The sequence below is a fragment of the Alligator mississippiensis genome, chromosome 15 (assembly GCF_030867095.1).
Source record: "Alligator mississippiensis isolate rAllMis1 chromosome 15, rAllMis1, whole genome shotgun sequence".
Classification (NCBI taxonomy): domain Eukaryota; kingdom Metazoa; phylum Chordata; order Crocodylia; family Alligatoridae; genus Alligator; species Alligator mississippiensis.
The window spans coordinates 6685942-6706569 of record NC_081838.1 but is presented as its reverse complement, the minus strand read 5'-3'; the positions used below and the strand labels follow the sequence as shown (position 1 = coordinate 6706569).

The 20628-nt window shown below is 62.1% G+C and overlaps 2 protein-coding genes and 1 long non-coding RNA gene across 4 annotated transcripts; 2 read left to right on the top strand and 1 right to left on the bottom strand.

Annotated features, from left to right (window-relative positions):
• The first annotated feature begins 7735 nt into the window (after window positions 1–7735).
• On the top strand, window positions 7736–11498 carry LOC109283048 (tubulin alpha-1A chain). Of its 2 annotated transcripts, XM_059719297.1 has the most exons (5): window positions 7736–7825; window positions 8645–8867; window positions 9006–9154; window positions 10334–11260; window positions 11309–11498. In XM_059719297.1, exons 1-5 carry the CDS (start codon window positions 7823–7825, stop codon window positions 11312–11314), a joined length of 1308 nt encoding a protein of 435 aa, XP_059575280.1. In that variant the 5' UTR covers window positions 7736–7822; the 3' UTR covers window positions 11315–11498. The 2 variants fall into 2 exon arrangements, with proteins under 2 accessions (XP_059575280.1, XP_059575279.1); XM_059719296.1 differs by having other exon boundaries at window positions 10334–11498.
• Window positions 11435–16374, bottom strand: LOC132245920 (uncharacterized). Its single transcript, XR_009457611.1, has 2 exons — window positions 16288–16374; window positions 11435–13292 (listed from the first exon to the last, which is right to left on the bottom strand). It is a non-coding gene; the product is annotated as an uncharacterized LOC132245920 (long non-coding RNA).
• Window positions 16042–20622, top strand: LOC102560465 (tubulin alpha-1B chain). Its single transcript, XM_059719276.1, has 4 exons — window positions 16042–16338; window positions 17736–17958; window positions 18096–18244; window positions 19422–20622. Exons 1-4 carry the CDS (start codon window positions 16057–16059, stop codon window positions 20397–20399), a joined length of 1632 nt encoding a protein of 543 aa, XP_059575259.1. The 5' UTR covers window positions 16042–16056; the 3' UTR covers window positions 20400–20622.
• The last annotated feature ends 6 nt before the right edge of the window (window positions 20623–20628 follow it).

Genomic DNA, 20628 nt, shown 5'->3' with positions numbered 1-20628 from the left:
AGGGCAAAAACGGCCCCTGCGGGTCTGCCCCAGGCACAACTGCCCAGCAGGGTTGTGCCCGCCCCCCATCATCTTGGAGGTGTCTCCGTCCCCCTTCTCTGCTGGTGCGTGGCCTTGGCGCTCCCCTCTGTGCTTCCCCGGGCATGTCTGGAGCCCCCTCCTCTGCTCATGCCGCACCAAACAGATCTGCAGCCTCCTTTCCCTTGGCATGCCCTGTGGCCGCCCCCTTTCACCTACTGTGTTCCCCAAAACAGCTGGCAAAGTCCCCTCCCTGCCAGGCCTGAGCAAGGTTTGCTGGAGCAGGGCAGGAGCCAGGGGCGGGGGACTTTGCATCCCGCCCCCCCCCAGGTTCCTCCCACTGGGGAGAGGGAAGTGATGGGTGCCGGGGGGCTGTGAGCCAGCCCTGGCCTGCCCTTGGCAGCTCCTTGCCATGCACCCTGTGTGGGAGCCCCCTGGGCTGCCCTCACCTGCTGCCCTGGGCTGGGCTGGGCTGGGCTGGGGGCCCAAAGGCTGTCTAGCCCGGGAGAGCAGGAAACAAGCCTTGTCTGTGGAACAAAGAGGCCATCAGCATGTGGAGCCTCCCCTCTGCAGTACCCAGCCCCACTGTGTCCCCAGGCCTGCTTGGGTGCCAGTCAGGGACCTGTCTCCCCTGCTGCTTGCTGGGGGGCTTGGATCTGCGTCCCCAGCCAACCCCAGGGACACCCTCCCCCCTCCTGCCAACCTTGGGGAGCTTTGCAGGGTGAAGTCAGGCAACCGGTCCAGAGCAGTTGGGAACAAAGGCAGCTCATCAAGTCAGGAATTTAATCTCCTGCTGAAGCCATTGGCTGGAGGGAGAGACCGGGGAACAGTCACAATCAGCCGGACCCTGGAGACATGGCTCAGCTCCGGCCCCAGCCGTGTCCGGTGAGGCCTCCAGGCCAGGCCAACCCCCTCCCGCCCTGGCTTCCTTCCTCTGTGCCCCAGGGCTCCTGCCAGGAAGGTCAGGAGCAAGGCCCGGACCAAACCCATCAGGGCATAGCTGTCAGGAGAGCCTGGCATTGCCCAGCCCCACCCCGGAGAATGGAGGGTGTTCTTCTCTTGCAAAGAAATGGGGCAGGGTCTGTCCAGACTGCTGGGGCAGTTTGGTGGGGCAGGTGTTACAGCAAAACAAGCCCAGGCAAGAGAAAGGGAAGTGGCTGGGAGAGCCACGTGACCTCTTGCTCTCAGTTCCTGGTGGGAGCTGGTGTCCTTGCCATGCATGCAGGGCGTAGGCTGGAGTGGGAGCACCTAAAAATATGATAGCTCCAACAGGCTGGCACTTCCCTCCCCTGGTTTTCTGAGGATTGTGGTCCCCGGGGGACGAGGGCTTTCCAGCCAGGCAGCCAAATGCAAGAGAGGGACGAGCAACAGGGGCAGGGCTGGGCAGGATGCGACCCGGGGCTTGGGGTGCTGCAGGGGCTGATGCTTGAAGCTGCCCTGAGTTGGAACAGCTCTGGGGGGCCACCTTGGCTGTCTCCCTGCTCCCCTCCAAGCTGCATCTGGGGAGGGTGGAGTCTCAGGGCTGCGGTCTCTGAGCTCAGGGAAGCAGGAGATGCCAGGCCCTCAGTGGCCTTTGTGTCTGCCTCATCTTGGCCCCCTGGGCAAGGCAGAGAGAGCCCCTCCATGTGCCCCTGGCCCATCCCCAGGGGTATCTGCAGCCGCCAGGGTTTGATGGAAGGGTGCTACTCTTCCTGGGGACGGCCCTGCCTGGCTCTCGCTGCCACCCACCACCCCAGCTTCCCAGGGCCGAGAGCGGAGCGTGGCCCCTTCCCTGTGCCCCTCTTACCTTGTCAGCCATGGGGAATGACATCAGGGGCTCCAGCTTTGGCTCGGCGCTGCTCCCAGCAGGTGGAGCTGCCGCTGAGTTTTGGGGCCCTTGTCCGGGAAGCAGCAGGATCAGGACCCTTGGGCCCAGCAGAGGTTTGTTCCAGCCTGGCAAGGACTGCCATGGCCCCAGGCTTGCAGAACACCAGGGGCAGCCTACCCTGCGGGGACCAGGCCTGGCCAGCCCCATCCGCCCCAAAGAGACAAAGGGCTTTGCAAATTGCAGGCGAAGGAATTGCTGCCCCTCGCATGACCACACGTGTGCGACCCCCCTGTGCACTCATGTGAGCACACGCAGGACAAGGCTACCCCCGCTCAAGCCCAAAGGGCCCCAGGTGGATGGTGTTTCCGGGAGCCGGTGGGCTGAGACCACCACTCTCCTATGTGGGGCGGTTGAACCACCCTGGTGCAGCAGCATCGAGCAACCTGGACCAGTGCTTCGGTGTGGCGCAGTGCCCTGCCCAGCTCTGTCCATGGCTGCATCTGCTGTAGCTAGAGACGGAGGTGGCCCCTGACCCCCGCCCTGCAGCAGCCCCAACCCCTTCCCCCTGACCAGCTGAAGGCCCAGGGTGCCGCAGAGGCATGGGCAGGAAGAGAGAGATGTGCTCCAGCCTTGTTCTGCCAAGGGCAGGGTGTGTGGAGAGGGCAAGGGCCGGAGTGGCATGGGAGCTGTCTGGCTGTGTGCTGGAGGCCCAGCAGGGCAGGCCGGATCTCGCGCAGCCTCCTCCACCCGCCCTACTCGCAGGCTTTGCCGCATTGCGGTGCTGGCCCCTCCTCCCTCCCCCGCGCAGAGGCTCGCACCAGCCCATGCGGATGTCTGCTGTCTGCTCCCGGTGATGTGGTGGCTGCAGCCATAGCAGGGCCAGCCCGGCTCTCTGCACAGCTGGAGGCACAGGTCCCAGGACCGGCTCCATGCTCCCTGGATCCAGGCTAGGTCAGGCTGGGAGGGTCCCTGCTCCCTACCATGTTCCTGCTCCCCTTGGCCTCCCTGCAACTGCTGCCCATCCTGGGCTGCACCCTCCAGACAGAGCCAGGGCCCAGCTCTACCCTAGGGGAGCTGGTCACTCAGGGACTTGCCCCAGAACTAACTTTGGCCCTCAGCATCTCCCTGCTGTGTCCATGCAGGGCCTTACCCTGGAGTGGCTGCTCTGGATTAGTGCTAGCATGAGCGTGTGCCTGGACACCACCCTGGCCCTGAGGCCCCGTGTCCCTGTGCCAGCCTGCGCTGTGTGACCGGGGTGAGATGCCCCAGAGCCACAGGGAATGGGTTTCCTGCTCCCTCAGCCCTATGGCAGCCAGAAAGGAGGCCTTCCCAGTGAGCCCCGCTATGCCCAGCTCTTTTCCACCCAGGAAGGGGGTCACTGAAGCCCAGGAGGGAGCAGGCTCTTCCCACCTCCCCACCCGGTCCCTAGCCTGCAGCTGGAAACCCCCCCACCAAGGCAGGCAGCCAGGCTCAGCTCAGACCACAGGCTCCAGCTGTCTTGGGGAGAAGGGCAGGGGATGGCCAGGGAAGGGCCAGCTGAAGAACCAGGGCCAGCTGAGCCACCAGGCTCCTCCCTCCGTGCCATGGGCGTCCGCGCCTGCCGCAGCCGGGGAAGGGGGAGAGGCAGGAGGAGGAGAGACAAAGAGCGGAGAGTGCTGCGCTGGCAGGCGGAGCCCATCTCCCTGCCCCCTCCAGCTCCCGGCATGGGAACCAGCCTGGAGGGGCCCTCGGTCACCCCCCATCAGCAGGCCCCCCCCTCGCATTGGCGCACCAGGACGGGGCTGTCTGTGCCAGGGCCCCACCCTGTTTCTCTCCTGCCTCCTGGGGGGACCCAGGGGTCATCCTCAGCTGAGCCTTGGTGGAGGCTGAACGCGGACAGGATGCACGTATCCAGAATGCCCTGCACCCACTGCTGTCCTGCCAGCCCCACCCTGCTCATCTGCCGTCCATGTGCTTGCGCGTGCTTTGAACACGCCGGGCCGCCTTCCCAGCCGTGCCGCAGCTTGCTGAGCCGCTCCACGCGTGTTTGCAGCGGTGGGGCGTGGTGCTGGTGTAGTGAGGCCAGAGTCCTTCCCTCCCCAGGGTCATCCCAGCTGCATCCCAGGGACGCTCCCACGCTCCCCTCCTCTCTGTCCTGCCATCTCCTCCCCGCCAAGGCAGTCCTGGCACCGTAACAGCTCCAGCTGCTCCCAGGCTGGCCGGCTCTCATGCTCCTTCTATGGGAGGGGAAGCAGAGAAGGGCAATTACTGAGGCACATCCAGGCCAAGCCCCTTGCCGGCCCCTGTCCAGGCTGCAGGCTTCCCTGATGCACTCAGCACCCTGCTGCTGCAGCCCTTTGAGCTGGGAGGAGACAGGACAAGGAGGGCCCACAGCACAGGGGTCCTCTGGATGGCAGGAGGGAGGGCAGGGGGTGCCCCACCTGGGACAGATGAGATGCAGACCCCCAGGACTGAGAGACAATCCCCTCTCCTGCATGGCGTTTTGTGCTGCTGCAGCCCCCAGACAGGCAGCTGATGGCCCAGGCTGCCTCCCCGCCCCCACGCCGGAGAGGGAAGCCATGTGTCCTTCCGGCCGGTCGGCAGCTGGGACGCCCATCTGGTGCCAGGGTCCAGAGCCTGTATGCGCTGGGGGAGAAATTCCTCCCCCCAGGGCTTGGAAAGGCACAAAGGATTGCTGCAAAGGGGATCGCCCATCTGTGCCTAGCCAGGGAAGTTGCTTGCTGGGCTGGGCTTGTCCAAGCCCAGATTCCTGGGTCCTCAGGCTGCAGCAGGCAAAGCCAGGACCCCCTTTCTCCATCTGTCCTTGGGCATTCCTGTGGTTAGGGGCAAAGTGGGGGGTCAGACCTGCACCCGCAGGGGACCAAGACAGGGGCGCACAGGGCACCCTGCACTCAGCTCCTGGGGGTCCCCGGGGCCCAGCTCCGCCCCCACCCTCCCAATGCTGCTTGTTTGGCTGCCTCATGGCCGTTGGAAGGGGCTGGCTCTCAACCGCCGGATGCCTCCTCCCCTGCCCGGGATCGCTGTGCGAGGCCTGGCTACCGGCAAACACAGCCGGGGAGGCCCAGCAACAGTCTCCTAGAGCTGCCTCGTTGCTACCAACAATCAACAGAGGCTGGTGCAGGAGAGGCCACCCCACAGCCAGGGACCGAGTGGTGGGGAGCAGCTCTGGTGTAGTGAGTGTCCCGGGCAGCAGCCTGCAGGATGGGGCTGTGCTGAGCACCCCCGCCAGGGCCTCAGTCCCTTCCTAGCTGAGAGTGGCCCTGCCCAGCCCCTGGAGCTGCTCTACCCTGGGCCTGAAGCTTGAGGCCGTCACTGGCAGCTCCTGTGGGCAGGGGGACCACGGACACAGGGCTGACACCCATGCTCAGGCGTGGGCAGCAGGACCCTGGCAGGACGACGCAGGGCTGACATGCATGCCTGGGCGCGGGGCAGTGGTGGATTAGCACAGCTTTGCAGCCCTGAGTGTCTCGCCCTGTCGGCCTGCCCCACTCCTCTTGCCCCAGGGAACCAGGAAGGGACCCCGTCACCTTCCAGGGTCCCCTCTCTGCCCCACCGTCCCCTACCCCCTCCCTCCCTGGCGCAGCAGGCAGCGGCTTTCCGCAGGCCACGTGATGGGCAAGGTGATAAAGGAAGAGCGAATGCCACCAGGGCCTCCTGTTCCAGCTCTTAGCAACCAGCTCGTTGCCTAGCAGCGGTTGGGGGGGAAGGACTCTGCCTCGCATACCTAATGAGGCTGTGAGCCTAGAGCCACAGAGACCCTCCATGGATCTCCAGAGCCTCTGGCTCCATCCCGCACCCGCCCCTTGGGGCTTGGACCTATGATGCAGGCTCTATATTCAGCCTCATGCCCCCCCCGATGATGAACAAGGGGTATGGTCTCTGCAGGGGGAAACTGAGGCATGCAGTGGTGACCTCACTCCTGCCACATCATGGTGCAAGGGCAGGGCAGGGTTTGGATGCAGGTGTCCGAGTCCCCTGCTCTGACCTCTGCTTTTTCCTTCCTCCCAGAGCAGGAGTCCAGCTGCCCAGGCCCCTTCCCGTGGGGGAAACCAGGGCCAGCCACAGCCACCATCCCCCAGGGGCTTCGCCCAAGGGTGACAGGAGGGGCTGGGGACAGGCAGCTGCGGAGGGTAGGGGGGTCAGTGTGGACCCTGGCTCGGGGCCCCAGCCAGGCCCGGCCTTGACTCCTGCTTCCAGCACTTCTCAGCTCTGTGCCTTCCCCCTCTTCCAAACACCCCTTGTCCAATTGCTGATGGCAATGCCCAGGCTGGGACCTTGGCAGGCATCCGCTGCCCCCAGCAGGATGTGACCCTGGGAGCAGATGGGACCAACGATCAGGATGCGAGTATCCAAAGCAGAGCGTACGAGGGTGAAAACAAAGCTGGAGCCGTTTCCTGCCCCATGCAGGCAGCTGGAGGAGGGGGCTGGTGCCTGCAGAGCTGAGCTCCCGACCTGTCCCTGCCCCCTCTTAAGAGGGCATGGAGCATCCAGGGGCCCCATGCTCAGGCCGGGGCAGCACTGCTCCAAGTCCTTCTCTCTGCCCCTGTGCCCAGGCAGGGAGGCAGGGGCTGGGTACAGGCTAGGGGCTGCCTCCACATACTCCAGCGGGGCTAGACAGAGCCAAAAGCCCCACCTGGTCACAGGGCTCGGGCCAATTCCTGCCTCTGGCTCCCTTGTCCCAGCCGTGTCCTCAGCACAGCTCCATGGCACAGGATGTCTGACCCAGCTGAAGCCTTGAAGGAGCTGTCCGGGGCCTCATTCCTTGGTGCCCGGATCCCGGTATCTCAGCAGCTTCACAGTGGATGGGAGATGGGGTTAGGGCTGAGTCCAGGTCTTCCTCAGCCCTCAGTTCTGGGACAAAGGAGCCCAGGCTTTGTGTGCTTGCAGCTGGAGAGCACTGGGGACAGACACCTCTGGGGTGCCAGAGCCCAGGAATAACCTGGGGGGTGGGAACCGAAGGGAGCTCGGGACTAGCAGGGAGGGGCCCGGAGTGGAAGGCAAAGTGCCAGTGCTGGGAGCAGCCAGGGCAGGGAATGGGGTCTGGGGGCCACGCCCAGGACAATGGGGCTCTTCTCCTGGCTCTGCCCAGGCAGAAAATGGGGCCTGGGGGCTGCACCCAGGACAAAGGGAACCATCCCCTGGCTCAGCCCAGGCAGAAAATGGGGTCTGGGGGCCATGCCCAGGACAAAGGGGACCATCCCTTGGCTCAGCCCAGGCAGAAAATGGGGTCTGGAGGCTGCTCAGGACAGAAAATCTGGTCTGGGGGCCACGCCCAGGACAAAGGGGACCATCCCCTGGCTCAGCCCAGGCAGGAAACGGGGTCTGGGGGCTGCTCAGGACAGAAAATCTGGTCTGGGGGCTGCGCCCAGGACAAAGGGGACCATCCCCTGGCTCAGCCCAGGCAGGAAATGGGGTCTGGGAGCCGTGCCCAGGATAAAGGGCCCTTCCCCTGGCTCAGCCCAGCTGCTCCCTGCTCCCCCCAGCCCCTGTCGGCAGCTGCGGTGCAGGGCGTGGTGGTGCCCCGGATCCCGCAGGCAGGGGCAAGGGGGGGGCACAGCCGCTGCACAGCGGGTACCAAGCCCCCCCACCCCTTCTCCCGCACAAAGGAGCCCTGCCCCCCGGCTCTGGAGCAGGTGGGTTTCCAGCCCGGGCCGGGGGGGCTCACAGAGCTGTCCGAGGGCAGCCCCCGACGTGCGGGCGGGGTGCGGATGCGGGGCACGGCCCCGCCCGCTGCCTTTGTCTGAGGATGCCCCCGGCTCCGGGATGCTGGGGGGGGGGGATGACCTCATCCCATCCGCCGCGCACCAATCAGCGCCGCCCTCCCCGGGCGGCCCGCGGCGGCTGGACCAACCGCAGAAGCCCCCGCCCGTCCCCATGGCGACGGGGATGTATATAGGCGCGGGGCGGGGGCCGCGCCACGAGTTCTCTTACATCGACCCCATAAGAGTCGCGCTGTAAGAAGCCGCCTCCTCTCCCGGCCTCTTCGCCAGCAGCAGCATGGTAAGGGCCGGCAGGTCCCCCCGGCTCCGCGCTGCGCCGGACCGGTCCCAGCTGCCGCCCCCGTCCCGTGCCCCGGGCGCTCCGGTCCGTGCGGGGGAGCCGCGCCCTTGCCTGGACGGGGCGGCCGCAGCCCCAGATGCGGGGCAGGGGGGCGCGGGTCCACAAAGCCCCGAGGCGGGGCCGGGAGCGGCGCCGGGCTGGTCCTTTGTTCCATTGATGCGCGGCGGGAGGGAGCTGGCGAGGCCGCCGATGAGATCATGCTGGAAGCGGCCGGAGCCAGCGCAGCCGCGGGCGGGGCCGGGCGAGGGCTGCCTGGGCCCGCACGGGGGTGGCGTCGGGGAGGGGGCGAGGGGCAGCGCGTGGGGAGAGCCGGGAGAACCCAGCTGGTTCTCGGAGGGGCTGAGCGGGGGGCTCCCAGCTGCTCCCGCTGGGACCCGGAAGAACAATGGGGCGGGCGATGCTGAGCTGCAGGGTGACACCCCGCCATGGGTCCTGGGGGAGAGCTGGGTGTGGCCGCACCCGCGGGTGACAGTCCCCTGGCACCTCCCCGGTGGGGCCCCCCACCCTGTTGGCAGTGCTGGGGGACTGGCTCCTTGCAAGACGCTCCCCAGCAATGGCTGCGCTGGCTGCATGCCCTGCAAAGGCTGCCGCTAGCTTGGTCTGTGCCACGCCCACATGCGACGGGGACCATGATGGCTCCCACGTTGGGGCGCTGCAAGGGCAGAGGCGGGTGTGAAGCAGAAAGCTCCAACCGCAGCGTGGACCCAGTGCATGCCGCTGCCAGGCTAATGGCTTCTCTTCTCCGGCTTTTCTCCGCAGCGCGAGTGCATCTCCATCCACGTGGGCCAGGCCGGCGTCCAGATTGGCAATGCCTGCTGGGAGCTGTACTGCCTGGAGCATGGCATCCAGCCCGATGGGCAGATGCCCAGTGACAAGACGATTGGTGGGGGTGACGACTCCTTCAACACCTTCTTCAGCGAGACCGGAGCTGGCAAGCATGTGCCCAGGGCTGTCTTTGTGGACCTGGAGCCCACCGTCATAGGTGAGTGTGCAGCCCCCACCCCAGACATACACAGGCTTCCCCATCTTCCTGTGCTCAGGTGAGCCCCTGCATGAGGCCCGTGCCTGGGCAGGGACATGCGGCACTCTGCTCATGGGCTCCTGCCTCCCCTCTCCCCAGATGAAGTGCGCACTGGCACCTACCGCCAGCTCTTCCACCCTGAGCAGCTGATCACAGGCAAGGAGGATGCCGCCAACAACTATGCCCGTGGGCACTACACCATCGGCAAGGAAATCATCGACCTGGTGCTGGACCGCATCCGCAAGCTGGTATGCATCAGTTCTCTTGCAGGGGGGTTAGGCAGGGGCAAGGACAAGGGAGTCTTATGGATGACGGGGCGCATGTGTGCGTGCACGTATATGTATATATTTAATCTCCAGTCTCTCTTACTTTATGTTTCTTTCTTGGTTCTCTTCCCAGCAGGCTCCTTTCCCACTGGCTGGTCCAAGGCTGTTAACCAAACACACGCACTAGCTATAAAGTCTATAGCCCAACATGCACTTATGTAGATTTCTTTCTTTAATATTCATAATAAAATTTAGCAAACAAGCTGAGGATCATTTGCCTTTTCCTATTATTATTATTATTATTATTATTATTATTATTTCTGATTTGGGCCAAGCTACATTTAGATGGAAAGTGATATTCAATTTAAAAATGACAGGGAAGGCATTTTGAAATGGTATTGGCTAAGAAAACTGCCTTCCGTAGTCTGGATCCATGAGAAGAAGCTGCCTTTTTTTCAAGAATATATTTTTAAAATACTATTTATTTAACAAAGGAAGTGTTATGTGGAGTTTGAATCCAGTTACAATGGAAGGCATTTATAATTAGTAACTCTACTCCCTAGACCACATTAATTCATAGATTAGGAGCTGTATAAGCAGGAAAGCTAGTTCTTTTGTTTAAATCCTGAATAGGTCAGAGAAGCAACTTGCTGTACTGAGTGCACTGAAACTGCCTCTGTCTGTGCAGAAGAGGCAGCTGCTGTTACAAGCTGGGTTAGACCCATCACATTCCTGTCCCAGGGATGTCCACCAGTTCCCTAAGGTGACCTTCTCGCACTTTGGCTGCTGAAGCACCAAGTCTTTCAAATGGGAAAGGAGGGCCTAGCAGCGCTCCAAATGTCATTCAACATGCACCTCTGACAACCGTGTTTGCCTACAATTATAGCATTCTCTGTACTTATTTAAAATGACCTTATCAGCCCTGGCAGCTAATGCGTGGCCACATTTCTTATTCTATGGCAAATAAACTCCGGCAGCGTAGAGCAGTGTCCCAGGTGGGTGGGTTGAGCTGGGAACACTGCAGAGTAAGAGGAAGAATTTTTTAGGCAAGGAAAGAAGAGAACTCGCATTCCTGCCTTCCTGCTCCTTGGAAACCAACTTCTTCCAACAGGACAGCTGGATAATGGAGCTATTGTTTCCTTTGTCTCTCCTCTCCGACAGGCTGACCAGTGCACCGGGCTCCAGGGCTTCCTGGTCTTCCACAGCTTCGGGGGAGGCACCGGCTCCGGCTTCACCTCCCTGCTGATGGAGCGCCTGTCTGTGGACTACGGCAAGAAGTCCAAGCTGGAGTTCTCCATCTACCCGGCCCCGCAGGTCTCCACAGCTGTGGTGGAGCCCTACAACTCCATCCTGACCACCCACACCACGCTGGAGCACTCGGACTGTGCCTTCATGGTGGACAACGAGGCCATCTACGACATCTGCCGCCGCAACCTGGACATCGAGCGCCCCACCTACACCAACCTGAACAGGCTGATTGGCCAGATCGTGTCGTCCATCACCGCCTCGCTGCGCTTCGACGGGGCCCTGAACGTAGATCTGACGGAGTTCCAGACCAACCTGGTGCCCTACCCCCGCATCCACTTCCCCCTGGCCACCTACGCCCCTGTCATCTCTGCCGAGAAGGCCTACCACGAGCAGCTGTCTGTAGCCGAGATCACCAATGCCTGCTTCGAGCCGGCCAACCAGATGGTGAAATGCGACCCCCGCCACGGCAAGTACATGGCCTGCTGCCTGCTGTACCGTGGTGACGTGGTGCCCAAAGATGTCAACGCTGCCATTGCCACCATCAAGACCAAGCGCACCATCCAGTTCGTGGACTGGTGCCCAACTGGGTTCAAGGTGGGCATCAACTATCAGCCCCCGACAGTGGTGCCCGGTGGTGACCTGGCCAAGGTGCAGCGTGCTGTGTGCATGCTGAGCAACACCACGGCCATCGCTGAGGCCTGGGCACGCCTGGACCACAAGTTCGACCTGATGTACGCCAAGCGTGCCTTCGTGCACTGGTACGTGGGCGAGGGCATGGAGGAGGGGGAGTTCTCGGAGGCGCGCGAGGACATGGCTGCCCTGGAGAAGGATTATGAGGAGGTGGGGGTGGATTCAGTGGAAGGGGAGGGGGAAGAAGAGGGGGAGGAGTACTAAACAATGTCACAATGGTGCTGCTCTTACAGGGAACTTAAACTAGTTTAAAGGTGCAGCATGTCTGGTCCGTCTGTACACGTGTCACCTGTCACGGCAACGGATCCGTGCTTGCAAGCAGAGGTTTGTTCTGGACCCAACTGTTCATGTCTGATGAGTTCGTGAATAAAAAACTTTCCCTGTCTTAGAGGATCCGTGTCTGTGTTTCTTTTCCTCTGTGCATTCCTGAGACAGAACAGCTGCTGGCGGGGTGGGGGTGAGAGGGGCGCACTGGTGCACAAGGTAAAACCCCATTTCTTGGCTTGCACAGGGACCAGGGGAAGGATCATCAGAAGGGCATTTCCCAGACTTCTGCTGGCAGCCACAACAGGGTTGGGATTTCAGCTGAGCAAAGGGGAAGCAGGGGCTACAGTTGCACTTCCCTTCATGGGAAATTTTTTTTTCTTCCAGCCCTGGTTCTTCCTGCTGGGGGGGAAGCGGAGGCTGCATCTCATCCTCCTTTGTGAACTGATGATGCAGGGTAGGCCAGGGATGTGCCCTCCTCTGTAAGCATGCCCAGCAGAGTTGAAGCAGCTCCCTGCAGATGCAACTTGCCTGGCACTAGCTGCTCCAGGTCCAGTCTAAGGGCTGCTATGCCCCTTGGGGAAGGAAGGGTTTAACCCTACCTGTCTGCAATGCTGTTACCATAACTGAGCACCAAGGAGCAGCTCTACTCTGGGATAAATATCTCTGGGCATCTTTAGGGCCCCAAAGCAGGTAGGATGCAATGGACAAATGAAGGGTCATGGGGAGAGCCCACAGCACGGGCAGGGCTCAGCCCCTCTGGAGCCCACCAGGGTGTCTTGCTCTTGTTCTAAAATGCCCATTACAAGGCTTCCTGTGACAGCAATGGGCCGAAGCTGGGGCATTATTACACTTGGAGCAAGCTGACCACATCTGCTAGCCATGCCCTCCCTGAACATGTTCATCTATAAGGCGTTGCCCTGCCTGCCTGACAGCACTGCTTCTCACCAGCCACAGGAGAGAGCTGCTTTTAGTTGTTTTTCACCCCTTTGTAATACCTTCAGGAAGGAGCTCCCAATGCTCTTGCACTGAGAGAATAGGTGCCAACAAGCTAAGGCATAAAAATAAGCCCTTTCTCAGCCGGTCTGTTTGTCACAACATGCTCGTGGCTTCAGAATCAGGAGACAGCCTTTGTATCGTTCCCATTACTGAACCCCAGTAGAGAGGAAAGTGAGGACAGAGCAGTGAGAGGATCCATCTGGTCCCTGCAAAGGGTTGCTAAGAGTCCCATGGCAGGTCAGACAGTGCCCAGCCTAGGGGGAGATGGGAGGGAACTGTTCAAGGAAGGTCTCCAGTAAGGAAAAATAGGAGAGAAGTGGGTGGAAACTAGAAGCCAGCTCTGAGGCCTCAACCCAAGATTAAATAAAGCCTTTTTGGTTTCACTTTTGTGTCCCTTCTTTAACACAGACCTTTTTATTTCCATTCCCCTTCTGTTTTGCAAAAGCTTCTTTATTCCTCCCTCACAGCTCTTCTTCTGCAAAGGTTGGCTGCATTTTAACCCCCCACAAACATGCAGCTGACCCTGCCCAGCCCCTTCCCGTGACACCTGTAGGATCCTTGGCACTTGTCAGCACCGAGTGATCCCTGCTTTAGGGCTGCTTGTCCTGCCCCTCCTTTCCCCACGGAGGCAGGATATGCTGCTCCCAACCTGCAGACGACAAAATACCCAGAGTCGGTGAGCCCGTCCGACTAGCAGGCAAAGGCTGAGTGTCTGTTGGCAGGAAAGAGCCCTGCCGCAGTGACGGGTGGGCCCAGGAGGGTCGGCTCCTGCAGTCTTCCTGCATTCATAGTGCACTTGGGCCTCAGAGCGCAGCCCCAGGGGACTCGGATGCGCTGCCATGAACTGTTTCTGTTCAAGGGATGGCCCCTTGCAGTCAGTGAAGCTGCTCCCAGGCACAGTTCATTCCACGGCCTGCTCCTAAGAAACAAAAAATGACGTTAAAAATATACCAGGCAGTGGGACTGCGGCAGCTACTTCTCTTTAGAGTCAGGCACCCCGACACAATCCTGCCCTGCTTGGGAGGGATGACATAGATGGAGGTGGCTGCTCCCCCACTCCCCCCCTTCCTCTGCGTGGCTTTGCTTATTCATTGAGTCCCAGCTGGGGAATGAATAATAAAAAGAAAGGTGAGCACGGGCTGAAATCTGAGCAGGGAGGAGGAACTGCAGGTGCAGGGCTCCGAGGAGAAATGCTTCATCCTGCAGTGTGAGCAGGGAGCAGGGAACAGCTCTGAGTCTGGTGTCCAGCGTGTTCCCACCCCAGCACATGGGGGAAAACAGCCAGGCACAGCCAGGTCTTCTGCAAGGGGCAGTGGGGGTGTCCTGCCAATGAGGAGCCAGTCGTGAGCCTCAAATCTGCTTCCGTGCTCACTTGCTGGCAGGACTGGCCTGGGCTCATGCCAGGCGCAATACTGGGGTATGACAAGGAAGGCTTCACAGGCATTTCTGTGGCCAGGTGACGGCTGCTCCCAGGGACCTAGTGCTTAGGCTGCCTGCAGCTGGCTCTGCTCATCTCTGGCAAGACAGGCACAGCAGGTGTGACACTTTGCGTGCAATTAAATGCCAGGAGCCAAATGCTTCCCTGGTGCCATTCTGTATTGATCTGAAAGGATTGATTAACCAGCTCCCTGGGTGGGGGCCACAGAACAGCCCAGAGCAAGGGGAAATAACCCTGCAGCACAAACACAGCATCCTGAAGCTGCCCCCATCCTCACTACCACTTGGGTCCCTCTTTCCTAGCGCAGCAGCCTCCATGGTATGAAATAGACCCATTGCTGCTCAGAGTTCAGGTTATTTCAAAGGCACTCAGGAAACCAGCAGGAAGCCCTAGGATTTCGAGCTGGTGGTCTCAGAGATTAGCAGGAAACCTCCATTTGCACAAGAGGGGAACAGGTCAAGGCCTTAAAAGCCTCAGACAGGCCTTCCCAGCCTGTCTGCTCTCCCTCCACGCACAAAACCTGTGCCATGAGAGAGCAGATCCGGCTGCAGCTGCTCACAGGCTGGCGCGGGGAAGGAGGAATGTTGGCGGGGCCTCAAGCCTCCAGCCAAAGGCAGCGCGTGACTGCAGCTGTGTCTACACAGGGTGTTTTGTGCCCTCACAATGCCTCGCTGCTGCCTGTCTGTCTTCCACGCAGGGCAGCTGCTGCAGGCGATGAGAAGGAAACCGGCCTGGCGCAGGCAAGGCCTCCACGCTGAGCCAGGAGGGAGCCAAGTCTCCTGCACAGACTGTTGCCAAGACAAGCTTCACGAGGCTGGACGCCCCTGGCACCTGCAGAGAGATGCCAGGAGGCCCCTGCTGCCACTTGGCCAAGCTGTTTCTTAGGCCTGTCCGTGAACCTGAGAAGCAGCCTGGGGTCATCTTATTCAGTATAACATCAGGGCCACATTGGCATCACTCCATCCCCTAGGCCTGGGGCCCGGGGAGCCGGGACTGCTTTAACTGTGTCCTCTCTGGCTGGCTCATGTAGGCATCAGGTCAACCCTCATTCATTCCTACTGGAGCTCTACTTGGTGTTTGTGCAGCTCACCAGGCACCAGGGCAACCCCCATTTACCCCTGCGGGAGGGAAGGTTGACTTCGTGGCCTTGCAGCCTCCATCAGACATCAAGTTGGCCCCCATTCATGGGGACGTGAGGTTGACCTGGTGTCTGTGCAGAATGGTGGAAGGGGAAGATGGGCACTTCCTCCCCGGGGGAAGAGGCCTCCAACCAGAGCCGAGTTGTGGCTTTCCAGGCCAGGGCACAGAAGCTGAGGGCTTCTTCTGCCGGGGTGGGACAGGCCACCTCCCCCAAGCCTGCTCGGGGCCCCAGCACCCCTCTGCGCACACACCTGCTTGCTGCTGATGTGCCCGGGGCACCTCCGGCCCATGCGGGAGTGCGGCAGACGGGGGGAGCCCGGGGCCGGGGCGGCCCGGAGGAAGCGGAGCCGGGAGGGGAGGGGGGTCCCCGCGGGGGAGCTTCGCCCGGCCCCAGGGGGCTCCGGGCGGGGCGGGAAGGGCGCTGCAGCGCGGCGCCGCCGGCCGCCGTCTCGCGTGGGCGGAGGCCGGGGCGGCGCCGCTGCGGCAGTTTTCATCTGCAGGACGGAGCCGGAGCCGCAGCCGCAGTGGCAGCGCCGCATTATTCATGCCGCAGCCGGGCCCCTCCCTGCCCGCCCGACGGGGGCTTTTCCGAGGGGTGTCGGAGCTCGGCTCGCGGCTCAGCCCCAAACCATGCGAAGTATTCGGAGGCCGCCAGCGCAGCCCCTCCCGCAGCTGCCGGGCGTGTGTCCGCTCCCGCCAGGGCTGCAGGGCCTGCATTAACCCCTCTCCCCCCCGACTTGGTCTCGATGCAACAGCTGCAGGGAGCAGGGGCAGGGGCCCAGGGCGAGGTCGCGCTGCAGCCTCGCGGCAAAGCCGCCCCGTCTGCCCGCCGCGCCCCCGATACAGGCAGGAGCTCAGGGGAGGCCCCCGCATTGCAGAGGGAGCTCAGGGGAGATCTCCCCCCAACCCCCCATTGCCGGGGAGAGCTCAGGGGAGAGCTCCCGCCCAACCCCCCATTGCCGGGGGGAGCTCAGGGGAGAGCTCCCGCCCAACCCCCCATTGCCGGGGAGAGCTCAGGGGAGAGCTCCCCCCCACCCCCCATTGCCAGGGGGAGCTCAGGGCGCGGGCCTGCTGGAGGGACAACTGGGGCATTTCTCACCCCACGATGCGGGGCGGGGTTTTACCGGGGGATCAACCCCCCCAAATTCCTGCTTCATCTGAATGTCGCAGCCCAGCCGCCAATCCGCGGGGAGGATCGCCCAGATGGGCAGCCCGCGCGAGCCAATGGGCGGCGGGCGCGGGGGCCGCGGGCCTATCACGCGTGCTCCCCCCCTCCCCGCCGGGCTCGGCTATAAAGGCGGCGACGCGGCCGCGGCACCCCCAGTCTGTTACTTACATCGACTCTTTGCTTGTCGGGAGAAGTAACGACCCCGGGGCCGGCAGCATGGTGAGCGCGGGGGCACCGCGGAGTGCCCGGGAGCGGGAATCGGGGCCCCTAGCAGGGGAGGATCGGGACCCCTTGCAGGGCTCTGGGGCCGTGGAGGCTGCAGAGGGTCCGGGTGGGGGTGGGATCGGAGTCTGCGGGGCTGCGGAGGGCCGGGGAAGGTGGGATCGGGGCCCCTGGGGGCGCGGTGCAGTGCGAGGGCCCGGAGGGGGAAGCACGTGGGTGCCGACGGGACTCAGCTCCCTTCAGCGGGGCGGGCTTTCTTGGCGCCAAGCGCCGGCGGGTGCTGCTGGCCCCTCCCGCTCGCGGGCCGTTACGCTTCCCGCGCTCCCGTGCCGCCCCCCCCCGGTGCGGGACGTGCCGCTTCCTTTTGTAACGTTACGTCATGGCCGGACCCCCGCCCCCGGGACCGCCCCCGCGCAGCACAGGCTGAGCGCGCTGCCATTTTCAGCGCCGTGGGGATTTTCAGCCCTGGGAACCGCGTTGCCCGGCACAGGAGCGGACGTGGCACCGTGCAAGGGGCGATCCCGGCTGCTCCCCCGAGATCGGGGAGGGGGCCGCGCCCGGGGCGGGGTGGAGCCGGGGGGGGGGGGGTGGGGAACACACCATCTGTCTCTGGACGGAGCAGCTGGGCCGGGCGGGGGGTTGCGGCGCCATTCCCGGCTGCTGCTGCGGGTCAGCTGACGGCGGGGAGGGGCCCTACGGCGGTCTCCCGGCCTGGATATGAATAGCTCATTCATCCCTCGGGTTTTTTTTTCCCCCTCCCCCCCCACACCCGTGTGTATTTGCACACTCACTTCCTCCTGTGACTCATGCCCTCCCTGCCTGAGACTGGCCCCGTTCTGGGAGGGAGCTTGTGACAGTAAGATGTCCTCTCTGAGCCACTGCAGGCAAGGACGGGGGCATGAGGCTCCTGGAGCGCCAGAGACCAGCAATTCCAGCTGGGCCAGTCCGGGGAGCCTGTGTGGGGGCCTGGGAGGGCTGGGAAACGGTGTGAGATGAGGACAAAAGCCCTGGATGCCAAGAGCTGACGTGTTGAGAACCAGATAGCTTGGGGCTGTAGGAGTGGATGCAAATGAGAAACTTAATCCCCCTCCCTGCCCCATTCTCCAAGCAGGGAGAATCCATCTCGAGTCACACCACGTGACCCTGCCAGGCCCACACATTGCAGATGCAGGGAGCTGGGGCTAGAGCCGGCTCTCCTGTCCCAGGGCTGCGAAATGGACACTGCAGCTACAGCCTGGCATCTCAGAGTATCACAGCAATGCCTTGCCCTTCAGGGGCTTTGCCCTTGTGCAAGCATGTGGTTGAACCAGGGCTGTGGGATGCAGGGGCAGTGGTGCAGAGACACTGCAGAGACGGGGATGACGTGACCAGATGAATTGCTCCTTCTCCCGCAGCGTGAGTGCATCTCCATCCACGTGGGCCAGGCTGGCGTCCAGATCGGCAATGCCTGCTGGGAGCTGTACTGCCTGGAGCATGGCATCCAGCCTGATGGGCAGATGCCCAGTGACAAGACCATTGGTGGGGGTGACGACTCCTTCAACACCTTCTTCAGCGAGACTGGAGCCGGCAAGCACGTGCCTAGGGCCGTCTTTGTGGACCTGGAGCCCACCGTTATAGGTGAGTGCGCAGCCCCTGCCCCATCACCACGTAGGCTTCCCCATGTGCCCAGCCCAGCTGAGCCCCTGCACAGGGCCCATGCCCAGGTAGGGACCTGCAGCACCCTGCTCACGGACTCCTGCTTCCCCTCTCCTCAGATGAAGTGCGCACTGGCACCTACCGCCAGCTCTTCCACCCTGAGCAGCTGATTACAGGCAAGGAGGATGCTGCCAACAACTATGCCCGCGGGCACTACACCATCGGCAAGGAAATCATTGACCTGGTGCTGGACCGCATCCGCAAGCTGGTGAGTGGGTGCAGCTTCCCTGGTGGAGGCTGGGGTGGATGCAATGGGAGGGGGGAGCTGACCTGCAGTGCCCCTCTGCAGCTGTACCTGGAGCAGCTGCCAAGCCAGCATGGCTCTCAAGCCCCTAGTTTGCCCCTGCCCTCCACTTGGAGCTCCCTCTGGGTCTAAAGGACAGGCTTTGTGATCCTGGTTCCCAGTTCCCATCTGCCCTTCTGCAGGGGTATGGGCTGTCACGGTCTGTAGGGCCGAGCGTCATTCAAAACTTCCCCGTCCCTGCCCATGGGCACTGTAAAGCCTGACACAGCCCAGGGGGCAGAGAACCAGGGCACATTCCCCTGAGTGTGACTGACCCTACAGCTGAGGCTGGAGATAGTGGCATTTGGGGCCTGGGCTGTGAGCAGCTGTCCCCTGACCTGGCACTGCCTGGGGCCAAACTAACACCGGATGCAGGCCCCTCGGGGCCACCTGCCCCTCTCCTCACATTGCAGGCTGGGGCAGATGGGAACCTTAAGGAAGTGGGGCTGGAAGGGACCTCCAGAGGTCATCTAGTTCAACCAGGCAGGATCAGCCTTGTCCATCCTTTAAAAATCTGTTATTTAAACCGTTAAACTACCACCATTGACCTAAATGCGAGCAGTTGCAGGTCCTTCAAGCCTGTCACTGCCTCGCTAGGAGCCTTAGCGGGAATTATAAAGCTGTATCAACATGACATTTCTATCTAATGCTGTAACTGGTGCAGATGGGACAAGGATAGAACTGAACTCCCCTTTGCACTGGCTGCAACTAGAGACCAAACGCCCCGTAGGAACCTGATTCTAGAGAATACCTGTGCGCGGCACGGAGAATCCTCAAATAGCACTCATTAGGGTACCCCTGCAAAGGGGCTGCGGGCTGCCAGCGACTTCCCCACCAAAGGCTGACCCTCCACCTGGCACTGGTGGAACTTCCTGCTGAGCATCCTGGACTCTGGGCATGGCAGGATTGGTCCCTCCAGGGGCTGCTCTAGGGATGAGCAGTGGGACCTGGACCCTGGCTGTGTGGATCTGCCTATCACCGTTCTGTTCCTGTCAGGCAGGTGCCTCTGCCTTTACTGCTACCTGACCAACAGCTCAGCTTATGCCAGTATCTGCAGCATGACTGATTCTAACAGTTCCTGCTGCTCTCTCCTCTCCGACAGGCTGACCAGTGCACCGGGCTCCAGGGCTTCCTGGTCTTCCACAGCTTCGGGGGAGGCACCGGCTCCGGCTTCACCTCCCTGCTGATGGAGCGCCTGTCTGTGGACTACGGCAAGAAGTCCAAGCTGGAGTTCTCCATCTACCCGGCCCCGCAGGTCTCCACAGCTGTGGTGGAGCCCTACAACTCCATCCTGACCACCCACACCACGCTGGAGCACTCGGACTGCGCCTTCATGGTGGACAACGAGGCCATCTACGACATCTGCCGCCGCAACCTGGACATCGAGCGCCCCACCTACACCAACCTGAATCGCCTCATCAGCCAGATCGTGTCATCCATCACCGCCTCGCTGCGCTTTGACGGGGCCCTCAATGTGGACCTGACGGAGTTCCAGACCAACCTGGTGCCCTACCCCCGCATCCACTTCCCCCTGGCCACCTACGCCCCTGTCATCTCTGCCGAGAAGGCCTACCACGAGCAGCTGTCTGTAGCCGAGATCACCAACGCTTGCTTCGAGCCAGCCAACCAGATGGTGAAATGCGACCCCCGCCACGGCAAGTACATGGCCTGCTGCCTGCTGTACCGTGGCGACGTGGTGCCCAAGGATGTCAACGCTGCCATTGCCACCATCAAGACCAAGCGCAGCATCCAGTTTGTGGACTGGTGCCCAACTGGGTTCAAGGTGGGCATCAATTACCAGCCCCCGACAGTGGTGCCTGGTGGTGACCTGGCCAAGGTGCAGCGTGCTGTGTGCATGCTGAGCAACACCACGGCCATCGCTGAGGCCTGGGCACGCCTGGACCACAAGTTCGACCTGATGTACGCTAAGCGCGCGTTTGTGCACTGGTACGTGGGCGAGGGCATGGAGGAGGGGGAGTTCTCAGAGGCGCGCGAGGACATGGCTGCCCTGGAGAAGGATTACGAGGAGGTGGGGGTGGATTCAGTGGAAGGGGAAGGGGAAGAAGAGGGGGAGGAATAGATCAGTCCCTAGATCTCTGCGGCGCACCCCACTTCCAGAGTCTTAGCTTATGACACTAGCTTGCTTGTTACTGGGGGGAGGCGCTGTGTAGTGCTGCGCTGGCCCGCTGCAGCGCACAAGGGGCGCGGCACGCTGACTAGGTCGTCTCACTGTTCCAGTGTGATCATGTTGGTTTCCATGTGTCTGTATCCTCATGTCTGTGAATAAATGGCTTAAAAAATCAGTCTGT